The 27,130-nt window shown below is 44.4% G+C and overlaps 1 protein-coding gene across 5 annotated transcripts in view; it reads left to right on the plus strand.

The window, feature by feature from the left end:
• The window catches only part of DDHD1 (DDHD domain containing 1), a 39,609-nt gene extending 12,479 nt beyond the window's left edge, over window positions 1-27,130 (plus strand). The window contains exons 3-13 of one of the 5 annotated variants that reach the window (XR_013989482.1): window positions 4,499-4,600; window positions 6,934-7,062; window positions 10,006-10,153; window positions 11,931-12,037; window positions 12,581-12,687; window positions 16,649-16,911; window positions 17,936-18,011; window positions 20,208-20,357; window positions 22,327-22,566; window positions 24,461-24,655; window positions 26,112-26,254. Coding sequence is in view for 4 of the 5 variants with exons in the window: in XM_081016378.1 (XP_080872504.1) it covers window positions 4,499-4,600; window positions 6,934-7,062; window positions 10,006-10,153; window positions 11,931-12,037; window positions 12,581-12,687; window positions 16,649-16,911; window positions 17,936-18,011; window positions 20,208-20,357; window positions 22,327-22,579; window positions 24,461-24,655; window positions 26,112-26,308 (1,727 nt within the window). In the remaining variant the exon portion in view is untranslated. Of the gene's footprint in view, window positions 1-4,498; window positions 4,601-6,933; window positions 7,063-10,005; window positions 10,154-11,930; window positions 12,038-12,580; window positions 12,688-16,648; window positions 16,912-17,935; window positions 18,012-20,207; window positions 20,422-22,326; window positions 22,580-24,460; window positions 24,656-26,111 lie in introns of those variants that run through there. The other 4 variants (XM_081016378.1, XM_081016380.1, XM_081016379.1 and 1 more) reach the window with 4 other exon arrangements.

Consider the following 27,130-nt stretch of genomic DNA (forward strand, 5'->3'; position numbering starts at 1 on the left):
GGGATGAAAATGTACGAACTAGATAAACAGAAACTAAAATAAGGAGATAGCACTCGTGCCTTTCCTGTCAGATGATCCTGTTCTACAGTTCAAGGAAACCCATCACTGGGAGAAGGTCATTCGTAGTTCCATGGAACATTTTGCAATATTTGTCCAAGGTCAGTTGACTGCTGTCCTAACCTTAAGTGTTACGCACTTTGAGCTATTTCTGGAGTTATTTCGTTCATTACAAAGAAACAGGGACACACATGACACTCAGCTTTTGCTGAAGTGTTTGATTGACACTCCCCCCGCCCCCGCAGCTTTAAGTAGCTTTTCTATATGTAAATAGGGGTGATGGTGTCTCTGGCTAAGTGCTGTTACCTGTGTACACAAGTGGCTTTTATGTCTCTGGCAACTAGTATAATGGTCTTTGGGTCTAAAGCAGTGGTTCCTAAGTGATTTTTTTTCCAGTGGACCACTTGAAAACTGCTGCAGGATATTTAATTGTATTTTTTGCAGAAACTGGACCGCCTGAATGAAGCTTGCAGACCACTAGTGATTTGCAGACCACAGTTTGGGAACCCTTGATCTAAAGTATGCTTAGATAGAATTCTGTTGTAAATCAAAGAGGATATTGCTCAGTTAATGTGGTCAGCTAACTTCTGTGGTAGATATTACAGGAATTGCGCTTTGTTCCTCCTAGACGCTCACGGGGAGGTGAATTGTGATTGGAGCGCAGATGCCTAGTGGGAAACATGATAGCTAGGTCCTCAGACTTGGCCTCAGAGCAGAAACCAGCTCTGTTTACGTCAGTCTTTGCAGCAGGGGAAGCGTGGAATGACTTTTCATTCATGAGCTTCCATTTCTCGACTCTGCTGTGACCAGGAGCAGCCCAACATGCTTTGAAATAATTCTGCACATTAAGCACATTAATAATAAATTATTAAGCACACAAAATCAGCATTCCTCAAGTGCAAGTTGTCTATGTGCAATTTTTTATCATCGGTAAATAAACAATTATGAAATAAACATCTCTTTCTGATTTCCTCCCCAGTCTGGGGACTGTCTCATGCTGTAGAACAGAGTTTAAGAGTAATCAAGAACAAACTGGGTGGCTGCCTCTATTTTAAAATTGTGAATAAAGGCAGATAAAATACATTAATGTTAATCTACAGATTGTTTAGAAATGGCAATATCAGAAGGCACTGGTCTTCTTGCCTAACTATTTGTAGTGGCATTTGTAATACAGCTCTGTCCACTGTGCAATGGTTTTACGACTGTGTCATGAAAAGGCATTGATTCCCCATCCAGCTCAAAGCCAGTTATATGGGCAGCATTGTTAACAGAATCCTCTCAATAGATCTTGGGGCAGGTCAGGAAAGTAGGTGGTCTGTATTGTGTCTACAGTCCAAGTTGTTGAGCCTCAAATTTTTGAATTATGCCTAGAAAGCCAGTGAAGAAACCTTGAGCTCTGATGTAATGTGTTCCCATGAACCTAGTCTCTTTTAGGTAGGGTTGCCATACATGTGGAATTTCCCACACCCGTCTGGGATTTCAAGGGTAAGATCACTTCCCAGGTGGATTTTATAAAAAAAATGTCCAGGGTTTTGTTTTTGGCAAGCTGAGGTTACTGGCCAAGCAGCGGTGCTGTCACAGAAGGAAGGGGCAGCCACGGCATTGTTACTTCTGGTGGCCGTGTGTATGCCTGTCCTCCTCCTCTCAGTGGCCTCCAGGCCCTGGAGCCACAGAGCCACCAATGTGCCTGGCCTGCGCCGCTTCTCCAGAGGCGACGGAGGCTGGCCGTGGCCTGGGGAAGGCCAGCCTGGCCTTCCAGGAGGAGCGCCTGGCCTGTGCCATGAAAAGAGAGCAAGAGGCCGAAGACAGCAAAGGTAAGAGAGGGATTGGAAGGAGGGGGTGAGGAAGGGGTCTGCGGCAGGCAGGGGTGAGTGACAGAGATGCGGGATGGTGGGAGGGTGCCCCAACTATGGGGGGTTTCCGGGTTTTTGGTCTTCGGAATATGGCAACCCTACTTTAGGAGTGGGCCCCCCATCACAGTAATGAAGAGATGCCTGCATTCCTGAGCAGCATAATCATCCCCAAGAAAGAGATTGGGGAGCAGCAGCTTACCTGTTGTGTGATTTGTACTAAAAATTACTTTGTTGTATTTGCAGCAGGGCTTAATGGCCTTCAGGGGTTCCATTGAGAGTAACCTAATAATAGTACAGTGGTACCTCGGGTTACATACGCTTCAGGTTACAGACTCCACTAAGCCAGAAATATTACCTTGGGTTAAGAAATTTGCTTCAGGTTGAGAACAGAAATCGTTCTTCAGCGGCGCGGCAGCAGCAGGAGGCCCCGTTAGCTAAAGTGGTGCTTCAGGTTAAGAACGGACCTCCGGAACGAATTAAATACTTAACCCAAGGTACCGCTGTACAGGTTTGGGCAACATGCTCGGGTTCAACAGAACCCATACCGTGAGCTGGCAAGTTATAACTGCTACATCAGGGAAACTTTTCTGTAGCCCCAGAAATGCTCTATGAATCAGAATCAAGTTTGGCTGGCGGGGATTGTTCTTGGGGTAGGGTGGAGGAAGTACATTCCTCACTTTCTCCTGCTGATTTTTCTTTGCAACTAAACATAACCTCCTCCCATGTGCTTATTAACTCCTTAAATGCATTTTGAGGATCATGCACATTCGGTACTGAAGTGCAGGCTTTTGCTGAGTTAACACTGAAGACACTTTTGCTCATAAGCCTGATAAAGTTTACGATTTAGGGTTTGTAGGAGGAAAAATTATCCCCCCCAGAGGATCCCACTACAGTGGTACCTCGGGTTACAGACACTTCAGGTTACAGATGCTACAGGTTACAGAAATAGTACCTTGGGTTAAGAACTTTACTTTAGGATGAGAGGAGAAATCACACGGTGGCAGCGGGAGGCCTCATTAGCTAAAGTGGTACCTCAGGTTAAGAACAGTTTCAGGTTAAGAACGGACCTCCAGGACGAATTAAGTTCTTTACCCGAGGTACCACTGTACTGTGTTACTGCATCAGTTGCTAATCTAGGCATGCCTTCTAGTTGGAAGAAAAGAAGGCCAGAACATAAATTCATGCAGAGACTCATTGAATAGCCTTTTCTGAGCTTTGGGCATTCTGGTACATCTCTGCAGAAATAACTTCTCCTTCCCCAACCCCCCATCAAAGCTGGTTAGAAAAGGCAGCCGGCTTCACATCAGCCTTTCTGTATATTGCTTAAAGCACACTGGCAATTCTTGTGGCACACAGCTTTGGCATTAGGGACCTATTAAGTCAGATTGAACAGTATGTCATGAGGGAGTCGCCCTGCTGTGTACAGAAGAAGTTGTGCCTTCCTCTTGAGCCTTTCTTCGCTGGACTGGTTCTGTCGGTTAGTTGCAGCCTGCATCTGTCTTACTTGTCCTCATCCTCAAAGGCAGCAGAACCGAGAAGCAGAGACGGGAACAAAATGTATCGAAGTCCTTCTGAGTACCACTATGTCTGGTCTCTCCCCACCAAAAAAAAAGACTTAAAAATCTGGTCGTGTGTTAAGTTTAAACAGAGACTCCCAAATAATGGCTTCATTTTAAAAATGTACGGTGGTGTTCTGTGTTTCAACTCTGGTTCAGTTTGACTCCCTGTTTGAACCCCGACTGACCTTCATGGTGCTTATTGTTCTCCTGTTTCTTAGGTGGGGCACAACAGCTTCCTCTTGATCCCTAACTTCCCACTTGTGAGATACCACAGCATTCATTCACCTTGTGATGTCCCTTCCCACACTGAACAGCACTGGCATCTACCTGTGAGGGTAAGGTAAGTCCATCAAATCACAGCACAGTAATTTCAAGGGGTATCACTTCTTTCAATATCCTCATTGAATAGCCTGGAAGCTATAAAATGAGTATTGAAAACATCACAGTGGACTTGCAGTTACCCCCACAAGGAAACTCCAGTGCTGTTCAGGAATGGAAGGCTTGTTTATAGACAGTGCATGCTGGGATGCATCTCTCTCTCTTTCGTAAAGTCTGAACAGTAGGCAGCTTCTGCTAATCTAGCCACCAGGGGCCTTTCCTCCTGTTCTAGAGGGGGCACTTAGTGATCACTCTTAGGCTAGCTCACATTTTGAGTCCATTCTTTTGAGTTGTACAGTATTATGGTCCCCCAAAATATTGTGTGCACATGTATCTGCTAACTCAAAAGGTACTGGATGGGTCTGTCTATCTATCTTGCTGTTGCATGCCTGTCATTCTTCAATGCTTTGAATTGAGTTTTATTTGCACCAATAAGCATTTCATTAAAAAGTTGAGAAGATAAAACAATGAATAACTAAATTCCCCAGAAAGGCAGTATTCTTTTGTTTTGCTAAAATTTGTTGCAGTGTTTTTCCTGTACATATTGTCTATGTTTGTTGCGTTTATTTAGCTAGTGATGTGCAAAATCCAATGATGCCCCTTTTTAAAATTTCACTTTGAAGCTCGGTGTTTCGGTGTTTTTGCTTTTAGTTATCTACCACCTCCCTCCCTTCTCCCTCCATTCTCTGTTCAAATGGAGAGGATATAAGGAGAATACAGAGGCTGCAGGGCTTAAACGCAAGTGGTCTGAAGGTACAGTAATTGCAGATTTGTATTCTTGTCCTCTCCTTGCCTAGGAAGCTTTCTGTTGTAGTTCATGTCTTTCAGTGTAGTGTTTTAGATAACCACTTGCTTCCCCCTCTGCATGATGTTGCTACCCTCTTCCAAAAGGAGGAAGAAACTGTGGATCTTAGTGAGTGGATCAGTGCTTTGTTTGTTACAGAGAAAATTAGAGGCTGACAACGCTGTCTCTAACAATGTGTACTAACAATTCATTAGGAATTTTAAATCACTTTTAAAGCATTGTTTGCTTCAAAAAAATAAATAAATGGATCCCTGCCCCAAAGCATTGCATTTCAGCTTTCAGAAGCTTGTTAAATTATCCACAGATCCCGTCCAGTTGTCTGACCACCTATTGATTTCGGCCCTGACTTCAAATCACTGTTCACCTCAAGCTCATTGAGTGGGCTTTGACAAATCTCTGAGTCTCAACCTAATTTCAAGCACTCATCTATATGCACAGTGTTAGAGAAATTTATTTAATATGTTTACATCCTGCCTTGCTGCCTGATAGCAGGTGCCTCCTAGATGGCTGGCAACAAGAAAAAAAAATGAAAGCACTTTAAACATAAGACTTTTCTTTTCAAAAGGTGGTTGTGACTGAGAGGGGCTCTAGGGGGAGGGGACTGATTGCTGGCTTGAGCATTTTTCTTTGACAGTAAGCTATAGAAGTCAATTCATTGTTCTTTGCTCACTTGCATTTTTGCCTACATTGCCATGAGTCAAAACAATGCTCCCATTCTCCCTGCAACAGAAACTTGATGGAAGGAATAGAATAGCCAAGAGTGCTTATTCTCCAACTCTAAGGGGGAAAACGCCTCCTAGCAGCTGTATTTTTCGGCCTTGTTGGTACCCGTAACAGATCCAATAAAATAACTTTTTGGGAATCATCATTGCTGCTTGTACTTGTTTTAATAATGTGCAATCTTGCATTTGGCAACTACTGCTTAGCATCTTATCCTTTGAACATTTTCACGTAAAAAAAGTCATGGCTAGAACTGTTTGCAAATTCACTTTTCTAAGAGGGTTCTTCTGCCTCACTGATGGATTAAGCAGAAGCATTAATGACCCTCGTTATAGTTCTTTTGCCCTCAGGAGAAGACACAGTTTTGTGCTTTTCTGATCACAGCGCAATCACAAGTCTTCATAGTGTTCTCAGCATTGCAACAGACAAGTAAAGGCCAAATCTTTCTTATGGTACATAAACATTTGGAAACTGCAAGTAACTTAGGGGCAGGTGGGATTTGAAATGGAGAAGCAATGGGTAGGGAACAGGTTAAGCACACCCTGCCATTTCAGGTCACCTCCTCCCAAATATTTGTTGTTGTTCAGAAGAAAAAAGTCATCTAAGGTTGTTAGACACATTTGTGCATAATATCTAGTTCATCATTGTAGTTCATCTTTTTATCAAGCATTATCTGGTTGTTTAACATTTACTAGCATGTGTCCAAGACTTGCTAGGGCATGCTTACCCTTTTACTCTGCTTTTCCTTTAGTTTGGTTCCATGTAAGTCTTTTGTATCTGCAGTGCATATGAGTCATCCTGTTTCTTTCTGTTCCACCAAGGGAAAATGCACTAGGCATCAATATTTCAAACTCCTAGGTAATGTCAGCAGATTTTTAGAAATGCAGACACCTCTCTGTGATTTCTCCAATTCTGCACAAAGGAACCCCCAAACAGTTAGCTTCCTTTCCTTTCCCTACTCTCCAAATATCTGAATAGCCACTTGCCTATTCTGAATTAGTGAATCTGTGCAATGGAAGGGGTTAAGTAGCCTCATGTAAACTGCATAAAGCTAGTATTCAGTTACACCCAGGTTGTGTGTTCTCTGCAAGCTCTCCCCATTCCCCCGGCTATGAACAAATTGTACAGCAAGCAAATGTGCAGTGTGGATTCAGAATAAATTCTGAAAATTAAAATGAGTATACATTTTAATGTGCGATACTTAATGGTGGTTCTGAATGGTGGAAGGAAGCCTGGGCAACCAAGCAAAAAGGAAACGTACTAGGGATCTATTACCACAGCATGTTTTGCCCACAAGTCTGGTTTCTGACAGATCAGTGTTATCAGATTTGTGTGTTGCTGGAACTTCATTGACTACAATTCTGGATCCTTAAATTTGCCTATACGTAATGTTCTCAGCATTCCAGAGTGATGTGCTTGGGGACAGCACACAGACGCATGGAATACACACAGTCCTGTGCTTGCTTTTGTGTGTCCATTTCCTTCTTTTTGCTCTGCCTGGCTTTGCAAGAGGTCCTGACTCTCCTTACTTGAGCTAAAGGCAGTTCTTTCTTTGCTCCAGCTGTTCATAGTTTGAAGCTTAGTCGCACCCATGTGGACTGGCACAGTGTGGATGAAGTGTATCTTTACAGTGATGCAACAACGTCAAAAATCGCAAGAACTGTCACACAGAAGCTGGGTTTTTCCAAAGGTAAGGTTATTTGTTTATAGTATGCACTGACTGACTGAATAAATTGTTTCACCTCATATTCTGTGAAGAGACCTTCAGTTCTTACTGATTTTGAAGACTGAAATCTTCAGTCTTGTGTAGGTCTGTGCTATAAATCAATGTATTGTCTGATATTGGGTTTTAGATCAAATCGTGATAACTGTTTTTTACAATATGATGTTGCAGTTTATTGTGTGTCACGTGTGTGGTATTAAAAAATCACAATATTGGAAAAACAGGAAGCCGATGATTCTTCCTTGCTAACTCCACCTCAGTCAAGTGCAATATGTAGCCATGGACATGCTATGTGATCTGATGGTGAATTTGGGGTGACCCAGTGCAAAAATCCTGAGGATCCATGTGGATCCGTGCTTTGTAACCACGTTTTAAGTGGGGAGGGAGGGAAAAGCACTCAAGGGACAAGGAGCACGCGTGGGGTGTGTGGAGAAGGATGCTGCTAATCATGCTGTTTAGCAAGCTGAGTGGGGAGGAGAGAGGGACAGAGAGCCTGCATGCTTTAAAGGAGCCAACCGGACAGGAGCCACTTACACTCGTGTAAGCGGCTCCTCTCCTCTCCCGCTTTGCTCCTTTAAAGCAAGCAGGCTCTCTGTCCCTCTCTCCTCCCCACTCAGCGGCTCTTCTCCCGCTTTGCTGTTTCAAAGTGAGCCACGGAGGAGGGAAGGAAGGGGAACCATGGATCCTCTGCTCACAACTGCAGCAGATCCCCCCCCCCGCCACCCGTAGGCATTCGCTCCATAACACGCACAGACATTTCCCCTTACTTTATAGGAGGAAAAAAGTGAGTGTTATAGTGAAAAAAATACGGTAGCTACAAATTAGTACAGCAGGCTGACTCAAATATTGCCCAGCTGATACTGCCAAACAGAGCTTTGAGACTGTTAGCTTTCCGTCGCCCTGGCTATCTAGCCAGCAAGCAAGGACTTCTTCCCTCAAGGCTCTTGCTTAAAGGTACCAGGCTGGTAGCTGGCTTAGGGAAAGCCTGCAGGTTCAGACTTCTGGATCTCTTTCCCCCCATAAAAACATAAACTGGGGTTAATAAAAAAACAGACACCTTCCTTTGCCATTTGGCCCTCTTCTGTCATTCCCTCCTCCATCTCCGTGTGTGTACTGCTTATGGGTGTGCGAGTGTGTACGAGTGTCTCTCTCTCTCTCTCTCCCCACCCCACCCCCTTCTGTTGGTGGGGTGTGGGGTGCATTTGTTTTTGTGAAGCAGCAGCTATCAGGCAAAAAGCATTGGGGGTTTTTTATTAACCCAGCCGACACTTCACACTTGGTTTTCTGTAAGTGGCAGCTGACCCCTTGTTAAAACTATACGAGGTGATTGTGTCTCCCTGACTCCCTCCTCCCTCTGTTAGTGTGCCCAGTTGATGCTTCATTTGGAGCTATGGCATCATGGCAAGAGAGGCTTCTTTAGCCTCATGTTTCTTCAGCTCAGTCTGCCTTGCGCAGCTTCGCTTGCACACGCTCTCTGTCCTCTTTCTCTTTCCCTTCCCCTTCCGAGTTGCTTCCTTCCTTGCTGGTGATTCTCCTTTCCTGCTTCTCTCTGTGTGTGTCTGTGTGTGGTTGTGACTTGCAAGTTGCTTCAGAATAAAAGGGGGGGGAAACACCCAGTGTTTGTTGTGTGTGCCTTTCTTTCAGGGCAGAAGCAGCATAGCATCCTTTTAAATATCATTTTGAAATATTTGGCTATCACAGCCTAAGACTTCCTTCAACCTCGACTGATGGTTTTCTAAAGTCTTTCTAATTATGCATTTTGTTACTATAATTATTTCTATAAACTCAAATTTCCAGTTCATCTATTCTTAATTCTTTTCACAATAATTTATAAATTACTCCTTACAAAACTTCTTTTAACCCTACATGTGATGTCAATTGGTTACAATTGCTTTCCAAATATATCAAAAAACTTCTTCCATTCCTTTAGGAAAGTCTGGTCCTGCTGGTTCCGAATTTTCCCTGTTCCCTGAAAAGATGGGGGGAAGTTTTGTCTTTGGGCAAGCCTATTGAGACATGTAATTATTTTATGAAAACCACTTACAGGGTTGTTGTTGTTTTTTAAAATTATTCAGCAGTATATAAATCTTGTTAAATAAATAATCCAAAGAGTGTTCACTAACGGTTCCTCGTCATCCTGGGAGGAAAAGTTACACGTGGGGTGCTGCAGGATTCTGGCCTGGGCCTGTTGTTCAACATCTTTCTAAATGAGATGGATTAAGGCAGGGGTCAGCAACCTAAGGCCCATGGGCCGGAAGCAGCCTGCGGAGGTCGTTTGACCGGCCCCTGAGCCACCCCCAAACTGAGCTGTCTGCTCATGCACTGCGCTAAACCGGCTTAGCGAAGGGACTCGATTCTGTGGCGCCTGAAATCAGGTGCACGTGCGCAATCCGGCCCATGGAGGAATCTCCGCGGGACCGATCCTGCCCAGGCAAGATAAACCTTGCCAACCCCTGGATTAAGGTATTGACGGAATGCTCCTCAAATCTTCAGGTGACACTAAACTGGGAGAAGTTGCTACTGCTGCAGAAGACAGAATCGAAATTCAAGATGACCTTAACAGATTGGAAAACTGGGCCCAGAAATTAAATTATATTTGTATTAATGTGCTCTAAACAGTGGGTGGCTAAAAAAGCACACACTTGACTCACTTTGAGGTGCATCATGAACTCCCGATAAGCAGTTTACGAAGCCGCTGTCTAGAAGATGCATGACTGCTATTTGCAGCTGAGACTTGGTGGCTGCAGACAGATGATGAAATTGGAAAATGAGTCTGAAGAAGAGTTGGCTCACTAGTAATAGGAGGTCGTGCTAGTTGGCCTTGCACTATATACAAATAGCTGTTTTTCAAGTCCAGGTGAAAGGAACTTTATGAGCCTGAATTAAATGTTGTTACTTGCTCTTTTGCAGCTTCAAGCAGTGGGACCAGGCTGCATAGAGGTTATGTTGAAGAGGCTACGTTAGAAGACAAGCCATCACCAACAACTCATATTGTATTTGTTGTACATGGCATTGGTCAGAAAATGGACCAAGGAAGGATTATTAAAAACACAGCCATGTGAGTACTTCATTTCACTCTGTTGAAAGTGGACAACATTGGATTTGCGGGCGTTGTGGTTTTCCCTTTTTCACAAAGGGTGCTGTTTTTAATTGTGCATGTTCCTGAGGTCATCTTACTTCCTAATCATTAGGCTGTGAGTCTTTTTGGCAAACATTTCCAAATGCTACTTTGCTGTACTGCACTTAGCAGAGAAAGAATTCTGATCAAAGGAGAGACCAAGGAGCCCCGAATACGATAAATTTTGACATAGAATCTTAGAGTTGGAAGGGACCCAAGGGTCATCTAGTCCAACCCCCTGCAATGCAGGAATCTCAGCTACAGCATGTGTTTTCTATATTGCGTGCACACACAGAGAGACCAGTATTTCATCCCCAGAAAACCCTCACAAACCAGACCTGCCAATGTCTCCTCAAATAGAACAAACCCCTGTGTTGCAAACTTAACACAACAAACAAACAATACAAGCAACACACAGACCAGTATACTAGATAGCACTGTAATTCTTATTGCATAATATACATGATTTAGTAACAAAAACAAAATGTATGCACTTGTAAATTCTCTAATATAGTTGAAATCAATTAAACACACGTCTGTCAGTCTTTGAAAGTCCGCAGAAGTATAATAAGTCTATGGTTGAAACAAAGTAATAGATGGTATCCTGTGGGCTAAGCGGTAAAACTTTTTTTAGGCGTTCGTGGTGCCGAAGTAGTAGGTGAATAACAACGAACAGTGACCCCGGATAATCTGACTGTTTTGCTGGAATCTTCTTCAGCACAACTACAGAAGAATTCAAATATGAAACAGATTCACACATTACAATCCATATGCTACAGTTGCAGCATATGGATTGTAATGTGTGAAGTTTATATATTTTCATGTATATTATTACAGTGCTATCTAGTATACTGGTCTGCGTGTTGCTTGTATTGTTTGTTTAATGTCTCCTCAAAGCCACAGTAGTTGATAGGTTTTGTTTTTGTTTTGATTGAGAATGCAGTAGCATTTCAACTCCAGGTATTTTTGGATGAAGCAGGTTACCTAAGCCTATTTCAGGCGACTTTGGGAGAGTGTCCAAAAGCACGTGGATAGAGGTGGTCCTCTTTACATTGTGTACTTAGGCTTTCAGAAAGCTTTGATTAAAAGTCCCTCACCAAAGACTCCTGAGTAAGCTTAGCAGCTTAGCATAAAAGAGGAGTCTCTTTTATGGGCCAGCAGCTGCTTAAGGAACAAGGAACTGAGTACAGGCAACTCCCCATTTACTCGGGGGTTACGTTCTGAAGCAGTACACGTTTAAGTGAAATGGCATATATTGGGAACACCATTGGCAAAGCCTGCACAATCACTCTCTCCAAACCTCCATGCTCAAACTCCCAACTCTCCAAAGACCAGAGTTTGGTGCAAGGGCTCCTGGGATTGCACTTCCAAAGGCTCCTGGGATTCCTAGAAGGCTGTTTTTGCACCATTTTTGCCTTTTTCATTCTCTTTTAGGGCCATTTTTGCCCCTTTTCGTGCCACTTCCAGGGTTGCAGCAGTGCATGTTTAGTTGAACGTGTATAAATGGGGAGTTGCCTATACCAATAAATGGACAGTTCTCCCAGTGATGGGTAGTGGGTCACCCAAGGACCTGTCTTAAAATCTGTGCTCTTTCACTCGCTTGAAGTTAGGGATGAGCAGTGAAGCATTGCAAGTTTGCTGGTGATAACAAATTGCTCAGAGTGGGGATTATTTCCCCCCCCCTCAATGTTATATGTGCTTTCCATCTAATTTTTAGGATGCGGGACACTGCAAGGAAAATAGAAGACAAATACTTTAGCAACCTTGCAACACATGTTGAGTTCCTGCCAGTTGAATGGAGATCTAAGCTCGCACTTGACGGAGGTACTTTTTACTTTGGACTGCCAGAAGTACTATTGGTGACATTTGGAAAGTAACACTTTTTAGTTTTTTTCTAGCAATGGTTTGTAAACTCTCTACTCTCAGGGTACCCTTTCAGTGTGTTCTGCCAAGGATAATTCTGCCCCGGCATTTTCTAGTTGTTCATGGAAGGTATTTCCTAGAGCTATTAGCTGTTATCAGTCACCCCAAACACCTTGCCACTCCCTGTAGGTGATTATTGGAAAGGGAAATTGGGCAGCTGTCTCCAAGGGAAATTGGTCCATCCTTACTGAACTTCCCACGGAGGAACTCCCCTGATAATCCCTTGGGCTTCCCTGGAAGCAAAATTTGAAAACCCACCATTCTGTAAATAGACCATGTGCTTAATTTCCTTGATTTTGTTATCTAAACACTTGCTGGATTCCTTTAAGTAGAGATTTGAATGTTCCTAGGAATTTGTGCTCATATGGTTGTTGTTGACTTTAAACCCACTCCAAGCTTTATTACTCCTCAGTCAAACACTTGGGTCTCTTTTCTTTATTTTAGACACTGTTGACTCTATTACTCCTGATAAAGTCCGTGGCTTGAGGGACATGCTTAACAGCAGTGCAATGGACATAATGTACTACACAAGTCCCCTCTACCGCGATGAGGTATGTGTGTGATTTTTAAGTGTTTGGTTTCAGGTATGGACAAATAATGGGTATGGCGAAGTTGGGTTTCCTAATTTAAGTGTACCTCTGTTTCCCAACATCTTGAAGATAGACTTTGTGATTGTGTGCATTCTTTGCATAGAAACCAAATAGAGTAGTTTGTGTCTTCAGTCTACTACTGAGCTGTATTCTGGCTGAGCGGGGATCTGAACGCTGGTGCAATATCCCATAGGCTACAGGGCCTTTACAAAAAAGCAGTAATTGTTGCAGCCTGAGGATGAAACATGCACTGTTCATGCATAGTATGTTGTGTGTTTGTCGTACTTCTTTAGCTCTCCCTCCCTTCTTCAGGAAGCCGAGTGGCTTCTGTGGGGCTCTTGCCCAGTTCCCCTCCAGGCCCAGACCAGACTGAAAACTGTATACCTTTTGCAGTGCAACAGCATCATGTGTCCAGGCTATTCTAAGGAAACCCCAGTTGCATTTTTTTCAAAGCTCAGAGAACTTTCAGAACAGGCACAACAGCTGTCCTGCTGACGCTTAGGTATTTTAAAATGCTGCTTAATCTAGCAAGCGGGGGAGGAAGTGGGCCAAGACACAGTTTGCAGCTTGGGAGGTCGTAGTTTATTCAGCTAAGAAGCAATTGTTTTCTGCAAGGAGATATATTGCAGAAAGAGGGCTCTTGTTGTGAGAGGCTGCTGCTGCTGCCGCTGCCGCCATCAGCTTGCCCTCTGCAGCTGCTGTAAATATCCTTGGTGAGGGGATAAGCTGCTCCCTGCCCATTTCTGCACTCTGCTTCCTCCTTGAGGTACAAACTGAGTGGTAGAGAGGTGCTTGTTCCAGCTAGAGAGTTTACAAGCAGGATTTAAAACCACCCAGTGTCTTTATAGCAGGAGGAAAGGAATTTGGTTGGAAGAGCCACATAGCAAAGTTCTCGGTGGGCTGAAACAAAGGCTAATTCGGCCAGATGCTTCTGCTGCCAAACCATCAGACTTCCTGAAATTCTGCTTAACAGACTTTGTATTTCACACATGTGCACAGCATGGAGACCCTGCCACCTCAAGAACTTTTACGCTTTCTTTCTTGTATGGAACTTTGTACGTGCTGTGCACAAAGGTATCCAAATGCATATTATGTAAGAATTGCCATAAAGTTGGGGTGAGACACGAGTGGCGCTGTGGTCTAGACCACTGAGCCTCTTGGGCATGCCGATCAGAAGGTCAGCGGTTCGAATCCCTGCGACACGGTGAGCTCCCATTGCTCTGTCCCTGCTCCTGCCAACCTAGCAGTTCGAAAGCACGCCAAAAAGTGCAAGTAGATAAATAGGTACCACTCCGGCAGGAAGGTAAACGGCATTTCCGTGCACTGCTCTGGTGTCGGTGTTCCGTTGCACCAGAAGCAGCTTAGTCATGCTGGCCACATGACCCAGAAAAACTCTCTGTGGACAAACACTGGCTCCTTTGGCCTGTAAAGCAGGATGAGCACCACAATCCCAGAGTTGTCTGCGACTGGACTTAACTGTCAGGCGCCCTATACCTTTACCTTGTAGGGGTGGAGAACCTTCTGGCCATGGGATGAATAGGCCCTTGCATCCATTTTTTTACAGGCCATGCACCCCTGTCACTCAAGTAAAGGTGTGGGACAAGCAAATCTGCACCCACTTAAAGAAGAGTTGGGTGAGCCTGGTTGTTCATTGGTGGTGGGGTTTGCATTTGGCACTGTTTAAATTTGGTGCTGAATGTAAGTGCCGCTGCTTTTGGCAAGGATCTGATCTACCTGATGCTGGGTGATTGACAGCTAGGTGGATAAAGGTCAAAATCTGGGTCATCTGAGAAAAATGGTTGACCACTCTGCCATAAAGAATCAGACTAGAGCTCCATGTAGCCCAGTATTCAATATTAATGGATTTTCAAAAAATTCTCATCAGATAATGACTTCCTGCCTTTTCTCAAAAAATATTCAGAATTTAAAAGTTTCAGCAGTGGTGCTTCATAGTAGACGATTCAGAAATGTCACCTGTGGAGGACTAAACATGGCATGAAGTTCATGACATGAGTAATCCTTGAGTGGGATTGAGACTGGGTGGAGGGCTTTAGCCCTTTGTCCCCACCGCAATCACAATTGGAATTAGGGGACTTCATGTCTGTTTGCAGTAAAGGTAAAGGGGCCCCTGGCCGTTAGGTCCAGTCGTGGCCGACTCTGGGGTTGCGGCGCTCATCTTGCTTTATTGGCCAAGGGAGCCGGCGTACAGCTTCCAGGTCATGTGGCCAGCATGACTAAGCCGCTTCTGGCAAACCAGAGCAGCACATGGAAACGCCGTTTACCTTCCCGCCGGAGCGGTACCTATTTATCTACTTGCACTTTGACGTGCTTTCGAACTGCTAGGTGGGCAGGAGCAGGGACCGAGCAATGGGAGCTCACCCTGTCACGGGGATTCGAACCGGCAACCTTCTGATCGGCAAGTCCTAGGCTCTGTTGTTTAACCCACAGTGCTACCCGCGTCCTCTGTTTGCAGTAGGAAGCAGCTAATAGCAAGTACCAGGCTAGCTATTTTATTTTATTTTTTGTAATAAAATTTTGCATTCCCAGGGTTAACTTTTGTGACACATCACATTTACTTTACAAATTGTACTATTCAAGGGCCAGCCTACATGGATCACCAAATCTTAGCCAAGGCTTGAAAACATTTTTCTTTTCCTTTTTTTTACTGTACTGAATACAGTACATCTAGATTTTCATATATAATCTTGTAGTGAACTCTGGCTCACGTTTATCATTAGAAGGTTTGTTAGCTACAAGGTATTGGGCAAGCTTGTGATATTTTAGTAAAGATGATTGATAAAACATTGGCAAATGATCTCTCCAACTAGGTCAGGTGCCTTCTCCTTTAGGCTTTAGAAACAATCCCTGACAGCTCATCATCTTGAATTACAGCTTTATAATCTGGTCTCAGGGGCTTCTCTCCTGCTTGAGAAATTGAAATACACAAATGTTGGTGCAGCATGTTGGAGCTTTTATTTTACCGGAGAAGCAGACTTGCTGGTGTAAGGCAGTTCCGCTCCATTAGTTCAAAAATATGCATGCGTTTCACCAGTGTACTTTGGTTTTTCACATTGCATATTTCTTTTGCCAACCAAAGTTGAAGCCGTACAGAAGGAAAGGATTTGGAATGAGAAAAAGAGATGTAAACTCGGGCACTAGATCTTGGTTGCAAAGTCTTTTATATCAACCAACTGGAATGAAAGTAGAAGGCAAGGAGAAGCTAGGTGTTATTGGTCTCTCCGCTGAGCCAATGAAGTGGCCCCGTTCATAATCTCTTCCTCTGCTGCAGCCTGATGGCCTCAGCATGTGGGGCCTCTCCTGGCAGATGTGATGAAGCACATGGCATTTCACCAGGCCCTGGGTTGATTGTCATCCAGTGCCCTTTTAAAATGTGTTGGGGTTATCAGGTTGTTTTTGTTTTTGTTTTGATTATGTCTTTAGTGTTTTTATATTGTAATTTTATGCTGTGAGCCGCCCTGAGACCTGTGAGTGGTATAATTTTTATAATAATAATAATAAAAAATAATTTGGGAGTGTTCTTAAACCTATTTTATTGAATTTGTGTGTTATTCAAGAACAGAAATAATAAATAAGAGCATCCTAGCTGTGTGCTTAATGCTGTTAAGGAGTTTGCACTTAAAGCATACCTTGCAAGCGTTTGATCAGTTTGCTTGGTTTGATTTTTAAGTGTTGAACTGTTATCCACCCTTCACCCAAACAGCAATATCTGAAAACCAGGCTATTTTATGGTCTTGAGGTCTCAGCTGGCTGCTGTCAGTGAGTCATTTCATGCAAACTGACAAAGCCATTGCCTAAAGAAATGCAAGTAAGAGTAAGCAGAAATCCAGATGCTAAATACATAGCAACATGCGGAATATAAGAAATGTGCCTTCTCTCCCCATTTCCTAACTCTTTATAACAGCTGGTAAAAGGCCTTCAACAGGAGCTGAATCGTTTGTACACGCTTTTCTGTACGCGGAATCCAGAGTTCATAGAAAAGGGCGGCAAAGTATCAATTGTGTCACATTCCTTAGGATGCGTAATCACATACGACATCATGACAGGATGGAATCCGGTTATACTCTACGAACAGTTGCTTGAAAAGGAGTATGATGACCTCGAGGACACCTGGATGAGCTACGAGGAGCAACATCTGCTAGAAGAGTTTTACTTGACCAAGCGGCGGTAAAAGAGTTTCCTTTCTAGTATTGAGCAGGTCTTGGTGTATTGAAATTGACTGAGTGAGCCCAGGGTCTCTTTTAACAAGTGAACTGCTTTGCGCCACCACCTAGCTCCTACCTCAGCTGTGCCACCACAAGGCAACTAGAAGTTGACTGGCTCTGGAAGACATTCCCACCCTTATTTTTCAGCCCTTGGGCCTCGTTGAGAAATACCTGCACGCACAAAGGGCACTGTGACCAGCCAGTCATGCATGTGGTACTTGAAAGGGGTCTTGAGCCAGAGAAAGGGCCAAACGTGGTGCTTGAGATTTTTAAGCAGCAAGGCTGCCCTTGGGATAGTCAGGTGGTAGGGCTTAAACCAGGGGTCAGCAACCTTTTTCAGCTGTGGGCCGGTCCACTGTCCCTCAGTCCATGTGGTGGGTCGGACTATATTTTAGGGGGGGGATGAACGCATTCCTGTGCCCCACAAATAACCCAGAGATTCATTTTAAATAAAAGGACACATTCTACTCACGTAAAAACATGCTGATTCCCGGACCGTCCGCGGGACGGATTGAGAAGGCGATTGGGCCGGATCTGGCCCCCGGGCCTTAGGGTGCCTACCCCTGGCTAAAACTCTTCCTTTCCCCTATGCTGAGAGAGTGCAATTATGTCTTAGGGCAGGATTCACCTTAGGAGCTCTGTCCACAGAAGTCCTGAGAAATGAGGTTTGCTTCCCCCACCCCGCATCTCCCCACACACACCCTGAAATGGTCCTGGGGAGTTTGGGAAGGGACTGTCAAGCTGATGTTCTTGCATGGATGGAACATTTGTGGTAGTATGACATTAAAACTCATGTTTTTAGTCTTCCAAAATTTGTCTCCAGAATATTTGTTTTGGTGAATTACACTAATTGACATGGTACTTAATGGAGCTCTATTATTATTATTATTATTATTTGACTTTATATACCGCCCTATTCCCACAGGTCTAGGGCCAATTAACTGTTTCTAATCAAAAGAACTCAAAATGTCTGTATTTTTTCCTAGATTGAGGGAGATAGAAGAGAGGTTACATGGACTGAAAAAATCCACCATATCTAAGACACCTGCCTTAAAATTCAAGGTACAAATAAGTAAGAAATGTGCTGTTCTGCTAATGGCTCACATTTAGCAAGAAATGTTTTTCAGGTTCCACCTTTATTTATTGCTATTTATTTAATTTCTAAGCTGTCACTCAAAATATAAATATGTAGGGATAAATATTTTTTTAGAAACTTCAGAACTGCAGTTAAAATAGTACAGCAGTAAAAACATTTCAAAGCAGAGAGTAAAAAACCCTAACTCAGGCACTGAAAGCACATGAAGCAAAAAAGGTTAACCAACACTAAAGGCAAACTGGAATAAAGTAAGCAGGTCATATCTCTTGGGGGAGGGAGTTCCATAGACTCAATGACCTCACCAACAAAAAAGCCCTTTCCCTTGTGTGGCCCACTATCCTAATCATGCCTACTTGTGGGCATACTGTCAGGGCCTCCATAGCTGATCTAAATGCTCAGGCAGCTTCATAAGTAGTATAGGTAGTCCTTGAAGTAATTGGTCCCATTTTTTTTAGAGCTTCAAAGGTCAATACCAGCACTGTGAATTGGATCTTTAAGCTTCCAAACTTAAGACTGATAAGACCCACTCGTAGGCACTGTCACTTCCACAGATATTGCCAAGTCCAACAGGACCCTCAAACTACAAACTTGGCCTTTTAGAGAAAGTGCAACACTACCCAGAACCACTTGGAACATCTCCACCCAGAGCAGTCTGCTTCTTTACCACAGTACTTCCATCTTCTCTGGATTACGTTTCAGTTTGCTGGCTCTCATCACTCCTCGAGGCTTCTGTTCAGGCGTTCCACAACCTCCGTGGGATTAAGAGGTGGAAACAAAGATGCAGAACTGTGTGTTATCAGCATATTAACGACACTTTCCCCTAGTGGCTTAATGTAGATGTTAGAAAGCATGAGGGAGAGAACAGGACTTTACAGTAGTCAGGAGGGAAATCCCTCCAGCACCACCAGCTGATTGCATCTCACCAGAAAGGACTGGATTCTACACCCCACTGTGACTTCCAAGCCCATTCTGGGAAGGCAGTCCAGAAGGAGGATACCAACACTCCAGCAATAATTTGTTCACATTCAGTTTCTTCATGTTGCTCTCCCTTGAAATGCAGCCCAGCCTATAATGCTCATGCGTTTTTATTTATCTAAAATAACTACAAATCCAGTGAAATCAGCATCAAAACCAACAGCAGCAGCACAAAGATAACGGGAAGACTGTATCTGCAAAACATTGATCAGTTAATGCATATACAAGCTCAGCTTCATTAGATTGTCTTGAACACAAGGCACGTCTCTGATGATATTGAGCGGAGTTTGTATTTTAGTGAATCTAGTTCGATTTTTCTGTAAGGTCAAGTAATAATGTGTAATGCATAAGTTTGCTTGGGACCAAGGTTGTCAAATATGAAGGGTTTGACTATTGAGGAGTTTGGGGGCCTCTGCTGTTAAGATGTCCGTAGGGTCTGTGACTCAGTGGCACATAAGAGCTTTCAGATTCAACCCCTGACATCCCCAGCAAGGTGGGTCTCCGATACGAGGGTTGGGAAAGGCTCATGCGTTGAGTTAAACATAGTTAAGCACGGCCTGATTTCATATAAGGTATGTAGTAAGTTGATACGCAGCATGTACACATGTTGGATATTTTTATGGAACTATCTTTTCTGCTTGCTTGATGCTCTTGTCTGATTTTTTAAAAAAGAAACTTAATCATGCAGAGCATTATTTTTAAAGATAGTTAAGTAGTAGTTACAAGCTTCTTCCGATTTCCCATCCATTTGTCACCAACTGCATTTCTGCAATGGAAATGCACCAAAACCTTCTGCCTGCAGCCTCTTCCTCGGTGTAGCAGTTAGGTTTGGGGGAAGCATCCTGTTATAGAAAAGACTTCCCCATCTGTGCTCTAAAGGGTCATCTTTGTCTCCCAGTCTCCCCTGCACCTCCCATGGGATACCCCTTTCATTGGAATTTGCTTAGACAGGCGGTTTTGAGGTATTTTTGCAAGTAGCCCATGTGGCCTTCCGATAGCTATCAAAAGATGTAAAAAGACTAGTAAATATTACACACCGTGATTTCCCTCAATTTGTAACGTACTATGAAGCGATGAGATAGCTCTACACCCCCAACCCTTGCAAAACAGAAAAACAACCCAACCCAGTATATGCTAGAAAGCTGCCTTTTTCTCTGCCTGTTAATATCAAATAAATGTCTCCTTAGGTTGAGAATTTCTTCTGTATGGGATCTCCATTAGCAGTGTTTTTGGCCTTGCGTGGCATCCGACCAGGAAACAGTGGAAGTCAAGATCACATTCTGCCCAGAACTATTTGTAACCGGTTGCTAAACATTTTTCATCCAACAGATCCAGTGGTGAGTGTTAGTGCAGTAACAAGCTTTCACCTCGAGAGCAGAGGCGGCCCTACCATGAGGCAAGGTGAGGCGGCCCCCTCAGGTTGTGGATTTTGGAGTGGAAAAGTCAGGTGGGAGCCACAGAGCACAATCCCGGCAGGGATGGGTTTGAAAAAGAAGGGGTTTTTGTTGCTGTAGAGCTACCCTTCATTTCGATGGGGATTGCACAGGAGGACTTGACAGTGGGTTGTGTGTGCCCCAGATTTTTGTCAATGGAAGTGACGCGCACACACCATTTGGGTTTTCCGCCTCAAGCAGCAAAATGTCTTGGGCCGGCCCTGCTCAAGAGTATTTCTAAATAGCATCTACTGAAGACCTGTCAAAGGCATTGGCTCCCCAAAAATGTCCCCATTGAACCAAGTAGGTTTGGCATGTAGCACAGCCTGGCAGAACAAGCCATCTTCCATTAGGTTGAAGACAAGATGCAATACAAGGAGAGTTCAATGCCCAATCGTCTCCACCCCCATCGTTCTGCCCGGACGCTGAGGTCCAGCGCCGAGGGCCTTCTGGCGGTTCCCTCATTGCGAGAAGCAAAGCTACAGGGAACCAGGCAGAGGGCCTTCTCGGTAGTGGCGCCCGCCCTGTGGAACGCCCTCCCACCAGATGTCAAAGCGATAAACAACTACCTGACATTCAGAAGACATCTTAAGGCAGCCCTGTTCAGGGAGGTTTTTAATGTGTGACATCTTAGTGTATTTTTTGGCCTTTGTGGAAGCCACCCAGAGTGGCTGCAATTGACAGCAAATCGGATGCTGGATCAGCAGTCTATGCCTTCTTTATTTTTAAAAGGGCTGTGTGAGCATCATCCCTTTTTTTTTTTTTTTTTTTTTTTTTTTGGTCTGTTTCTTTATTTTATATTATTTTTAATTAAACTGCAGAACTTTTCTTGTGATTTGGAGCACCTGCATTGCTTGGCAATATCCCAGTGCACCCAGCAATTGGTATATTATTTCTCATTTGGTTTATATCCTGCCTTTCTTCTGAAAGGAGCCAAGGTCAACATGGGCATCTTCTGGAAACTTACAGAACCAGCTAGACACACACACACACACACACACACGATGCACATTGCAAAAGGGCATGTGCAATTTTAACAGAATGCAGCAAGGGCACTTCTAGAGCAGCCTGAGACGCTATGTTTCGTGTACTTCTAGCGTCTTACTTTATTTATTTTTTCTCAGTTGTGTTGAAATCAGAGGGAAGTTGTGGTGAAATGTTCAGTATCCGTGAAATTTTCTTTTAAACACAGTTCAGAGACATTGGGAGTAGTTCACGTAATGAACCCTGTCAGCAAGGACTTTTGTTTCTGCAAAAGGGCTTCCCTCACCCTTCCTTGTGCCCCCCCCCCATCTGCTCTATGGGGATTGGGAGAACCCCAGAACATGTGGGGGGAAAGGAGAGGGAAGATCATTCCATCAGGCAAGTTGAAAACCTTGTACAGATAGAACCCCTTAGCAGTGTGAACCAGCTGCACATACCATTAACAAACCCTGAAGCAGCAGTTATTTGGGGTTTCACAGATACGGGGTAGCTGTTCTTGAAATTTTTTTTTTAAAATGCATCTGTCCAGAAACCTTCCCTTCAGTCAATTTCTTCATCTTTAATGCTCCAGTGACTTTAGCAAGACTTCTGGGAGCAAGGAGCATGTGATCTCCAGTGTTCCTTGGCCTGGAATGATTGTATGTTGCTTGTTACTTAGTCACTCGTTAGATAGAGGAGTTTAGAATGCCCAGTTTTAATACAAAGAAAAATAATAGTAACAAGTCTCTCCCATAAAGCATTCCTTGTTTAGAATAGGTCCATGTCATAAGTAAAGAGCCCTGAGACAGCAGTGATTGTCCTTTCTGAGTATTCAGATTGCAAATGGAAGGAAGAAGAGAAGTGAATTGTTGCCTTCCACTCAAGCCCTCCCGTGTCTTCTTCTTTACAGGCCTATAGACTAGAACCCTTAATTCTGAAGCACTATAGCAACATTTCTCCAGTCCAGATCCACTGGTATAACACCACGAACCCTCTACCTTACGAGCACATGAAGCCAAGTTTCCTCAACCCGGCAAAAGAATCTACCTCAGTCTCTGAGAGCGACTCTCTCCCAACATTGCCCAGCCCAACAACATCACCTGTCCTGGCTCGACGGCACTATGGGGAGTCCATAACCAATATAGGCAAAGCAAGTATAATGGGTAACTATTCTTGAAGCCTTGGAAAACCTTGTGCCCCTGTGTGCATATCATACCCTCCAAGGAATAAAATTATCTCAGGTGGGCAGTTTGAATCCCCGTGACGGGGTGAGCTCCCGTTGCTCAGTCCCTGCTCCTGCCAACCTAGCAGTTTGAAAGCACGTCCAAGTGCAAGTAGATAAATAGGTACCGCTCCGGCGGGAAGGGAAACGGCATTTCCGTGCGCTGCTCTGGTTCGCCAGAAGCGGCTTAGTCATGCTGGCCACATGACCCGGAAGCTGTACGCCGGCTCCCTGGGCCAGTAAAGCGAGATGAGCGCTGCAACCCCAGAGTCGGCCACGACTGGACCTAATGGACAGGGGTCCCTTTATGAAGCTCACACAGTGACCTGATGGGGGGCACGGCCCCCAAGACGCCCAGGGCACCAAAGATGGGCGTAGCTAATATCTATCTTGGAGAGATTTGCCCAAGGTCACGCAGCAGATTTTGATGGCTGGGCAGGTATTCCCACCACCAAACCTGGGTTATTTTCACCCTAAAATCAGGGCCGGGGGGCCTGTGGCCCCTACTGGTGTTTCTTAGACTCCAGCTCCCATAAGCCTCAGCCACCACGGCCAGTGATCATGGGAGATGTAGTCAAGCAACCACTGGAAAGCCACAGAGTCCCCGTCCTTGCCCTCAGTAATAATCTTCTGAAGTTTGCAAAATAGCGTTGGGGGACGGTGTCACTTTTCACCATTAGTATTTTGACAGCTTAAAGGTAAAAGGACCCCTGACCATTATGTCCAGTCATGACCGACTCTGGGGTTGTGGTGCTCATCTCGCTTTACTGGCGAAGGGAGCCGGCGTAAAGCTTCCGGGTCATGTGGCCAGCATGACTAAGCCGCTTCTGGCGAACCAGAGCAGCGCACGGAAATGCCGTTTACCTTCCCGCCTGAGTGGTACCTATTTATCTACATGCACTTTGACGTGCTTTTGAACTGCTAGGTTGGCAGGAGCAGGGACCAAGCAACGGGAACTCACCCCATCACGGGGATTCGAACCGCCGACCTTCTGATCGGCAAGTCCTAGGCTCTGTGGTTTAACCCACAGCGCCACCCGCGTCCCTTTTTTGACAGCTTATATACTGCTTAATTGCAAAAGTCTCTGAGTGGTGAATGATGCCACAGACCCTGTCCAAGTGGTGTCTAGCTTTTGTGCCATGAGATTTCACATGGTACACATGATTGCAGTGGAGGCGCTAATTGGAGGGAGGTGGTATTTTCTCTATGTCAGGAGGCAGTGGGTTGAGCACAGTGCGAAATGTGGTATCCCCACAATGTCCGGACTCCCTGCAACAAGAAAGCAGCAGCTCCTCCTTGATCATATTATAGAGTGTATCTGAATGTTAACATTTTTACTGCCGTCACACTCTACATTTTTTTAAAAAAATAAAAACATAATTTTATTAATCTAGATTTCCAAGATTGCTTACAAAAGAGAGTGTAAAACAAACATAAAACAGATCAGAAACAAAAGCAGCTATCGTAGCAACAGTAAAAATACAAAAAGCAGTAGATATAAAACCAGTAAACATTTTAGACTTAAAAAAAAAAATTGCCCAGGATTTTAACACCTTACATTTTTAAGGTCTTCACCTAAAGTTGTAATTAGTGAACCCTTTGAATAGTGGTACCAGGTGTCTTTTCAAGATTAGCATCTGCAGTATGGTAGCTTGTACTCTATCCACAAGGTGGCAGCAGAGTCAGATGAAAAGGCCAACATGATTGTGTTCATGGCTTCTGGTTTGGGGCAGAGGGGGGGTGTTTATCATGACACGTTTTTTGTCCCGGAGTGCTGTGTGACTGCCAAGTTGAAACTCCCCTTGTCTTGTGCTGAATACAGGAGCTGCTAGCATCGGGAAAGGCCTCGGAGGGATGCTCTTCTCGAGATTTGGACGTGCCAGTGCTCCCGCTTCCCAGGCACTTGAGGCAGGAAAAGAAGGGCCAGAACTGGAGGAGAAGAAGCCATCCTTGAGCCAGGCGTCCATCGGAACTCAGACCATCCCACACAGCAGCTCCGGCTTCTTAGATCCGACAAGTGAGCAAAAGCAGCTTTGTTGGTCCGCAGAAATCCTAGCCTTGCTTCCCCTTTTTCTTCAAAAGGAAAACTTTTTCCACTAGAGTCATTCAGGGTGTACATTGAAAACAAATGAGCCGTGTGGGCTCTTGCAGTGGAGTCCTTGTGCATCTGTAGCAGTCTTAAAGATGGTGTATTCCATTCCTACAGATCTGGGGTTCCTAAAACTGCCTCGCGCCTAGGCTCCCTAAATCAAGCATAGTAGAAATTCCAGCCTCCCCAGGCACATCCTGTTTTTCTTGTTCTTGGGACAAACAGTTTGTGTAGTCCTTGCTTTTTTCTGATTTCCCCTCTTTCTCCAAAGACCCAAGGCCTGAAGGGTACCATTGTTTACACAGAATCATAGAATCATAGAGTTGGAAGAGACCACAAGGGCCATCGAGTCCAACCCCCTGCCAAGCAGGAAACACCATCAGAGCACTCCTGACATATGGTTGTCAAGCCTCTGCTTAAAGACCTCCAAAGAAGGAGACTCCACCACACTCCTTGGCAGCAAATTCCACTGTCGAACAGCTCTTACTGTCAGGAAGTTCTTCCTAATGTTTAGGTGGAATCTTCTTTCTTGTAGTTTGGATCCATTGCTCCGTGTCCGCTTCTCTGGAGCAGCAGAAAACAACCTTTCTCCCTCCTCTATGTGACATCCTTTGATATATTTGAACATGGCTATCATATCCCCCCTTAACCTCCTCTTCTCCAGGCTAAACATGCCCAGCTCCCTTAGCCGTTCCTCATAAGGCATCGTTTCCAGGCCTTTGACCATTTTGGTTGCCCTCCTCTGGACACGTTCCAGTTTGTCAGTGTCCTTCTTGAACTGTGGTGCCCAGAACTGGACACAGTACTCCAGGTGAGGTCTGACCAGAGCAGAATACAGTGGCACTATTACTTCCCTTGATCTAGATGCTATACTCCTATTGATGCAGCCCAGAATTGCATTGGCTTTTTTAGCTGCCGCGTCACACTGTTGGCTCATGTCAAGTTTGTGGTCAACCAAGACTCCTAGATCCTTTTCACAGGTACTGCTCTCAAGCCAGGTGTCACCCATCTTGTATTTGTGCCTCTCATTTTTTTTGCCCAAGTGCAATACTTTACATTTCTCCCTTTTAAAATTCATCTTGTTTGTTTTGGCCCAGTTCTCTAATCTGTCAGAAGGGTACAACTTTGAAACATCACAGCTACCCTTGGCTGTTCCCTGCGTCACACTTAGTAGGATCTGGCCAATGGGCTGCTTAGTTCCAACGGTGCTACTGTCACAGCCCCCCCCCCCCCATTTTGGGATCCATATCAAATCAGGAGGTGAGGGAATAGCTTAGTAAGTTGTTGCCAGAGCCCCCACCCCAATAAGCACAAGCCAAGAACTGGGAGCGCTGTGTTGTTCTGGCAATAATCCTTTGTGGTTTTGTTCTTGCTTCCTTCCTAGTGGACCTGGAGCACAGGATCGACTTTGAGCTCAGGGAAGGCCTGGTGGAGAGCAGGTACTGGTCTGCTGTCACATCACACACGGCTTACTGGTCATCCATGGACATTGCTCTCTTTCTTCTCACCTTCATGTACAAGCAGGACCAAGAGGAGGAAGAGGAGGAGGATGGCATCAAGTCACACTTAGAGCCTGTTTGATTGTAGCCTCGGGGGTGGGGGGGTAGGGGGGGAAGTAGGGAGAGGATGAAACTTGACAAGTGGCACAAAGCAGCCTAAGTTCAACTTCTGTTTCTAAGGCATGGAGGTTTCAGGTTTAAATGCATGTCCGGATTCCTTCCTTCCAAGATTATTTCTCCTTCGCGGCACATTTCCACTTCTGTGCTAATTGAGGCTTTCCCAGAAGGCTGCTCTCAGTTCCCACTCTCTTACAGCCTGTAGTGGCACCGTCAGCATCCATCTCCCCAGGTTAGCATAACTGCTGTTTAACAGAATTCGTTTTTTTTAAGTGCAAAGATTACTCTGGTTCCAGAATTCATTTTCATTTCAGAAAAAAATGCCTGCAAACCTAAAACAACCATGCTCTGTGTCCTTTGTATTGGTAAATAAGAAGCAAAGTGGGTATCATAGTTCTAATCTGAAGTCTGTTGCTCCAGGCTCCATTGAAATTCCTTTGGGATGGGAGACACAAAGGGGTGTGCTAACACAACTCATCCAGAAACTAAAACAGGCATGAGGCAAATATTTTGAAATACTGTAATTATAATTTATTATTACCTCTGACTAACCGTTTTGTTTCACTCCAGTGTGTAAAAAGCGTTACTTTTCTACTGTTTTTTCCCCGTTTTTTGTTTTTTGTTTGGGGGGGGCATAATTTAAAGAACCACATTTATTTTCTACAGTGTTAAGACTTTATTCCTCAAATGACATATCTTTGTACTATTCAAAAGGAGCTATGGACACTGTGGCACACTTTTCAGTATTTTTTCATTAAAAATAAACATTTGTGGATCACACAAACAA

This window comes from Podarcis pityusensis (assembly GCF_964106645.2).
Source record: "Podarcis pityusensis genome assembly, chromosome: 1".
In the NCBI taxonomy this organism is placed as follows: domain Eukaryota; kingdom Metazoa; phylum Chordata; class Lepidosauria; order Squamata; family Lacertidae; genus Podarcis; species Podarcis pityusensis.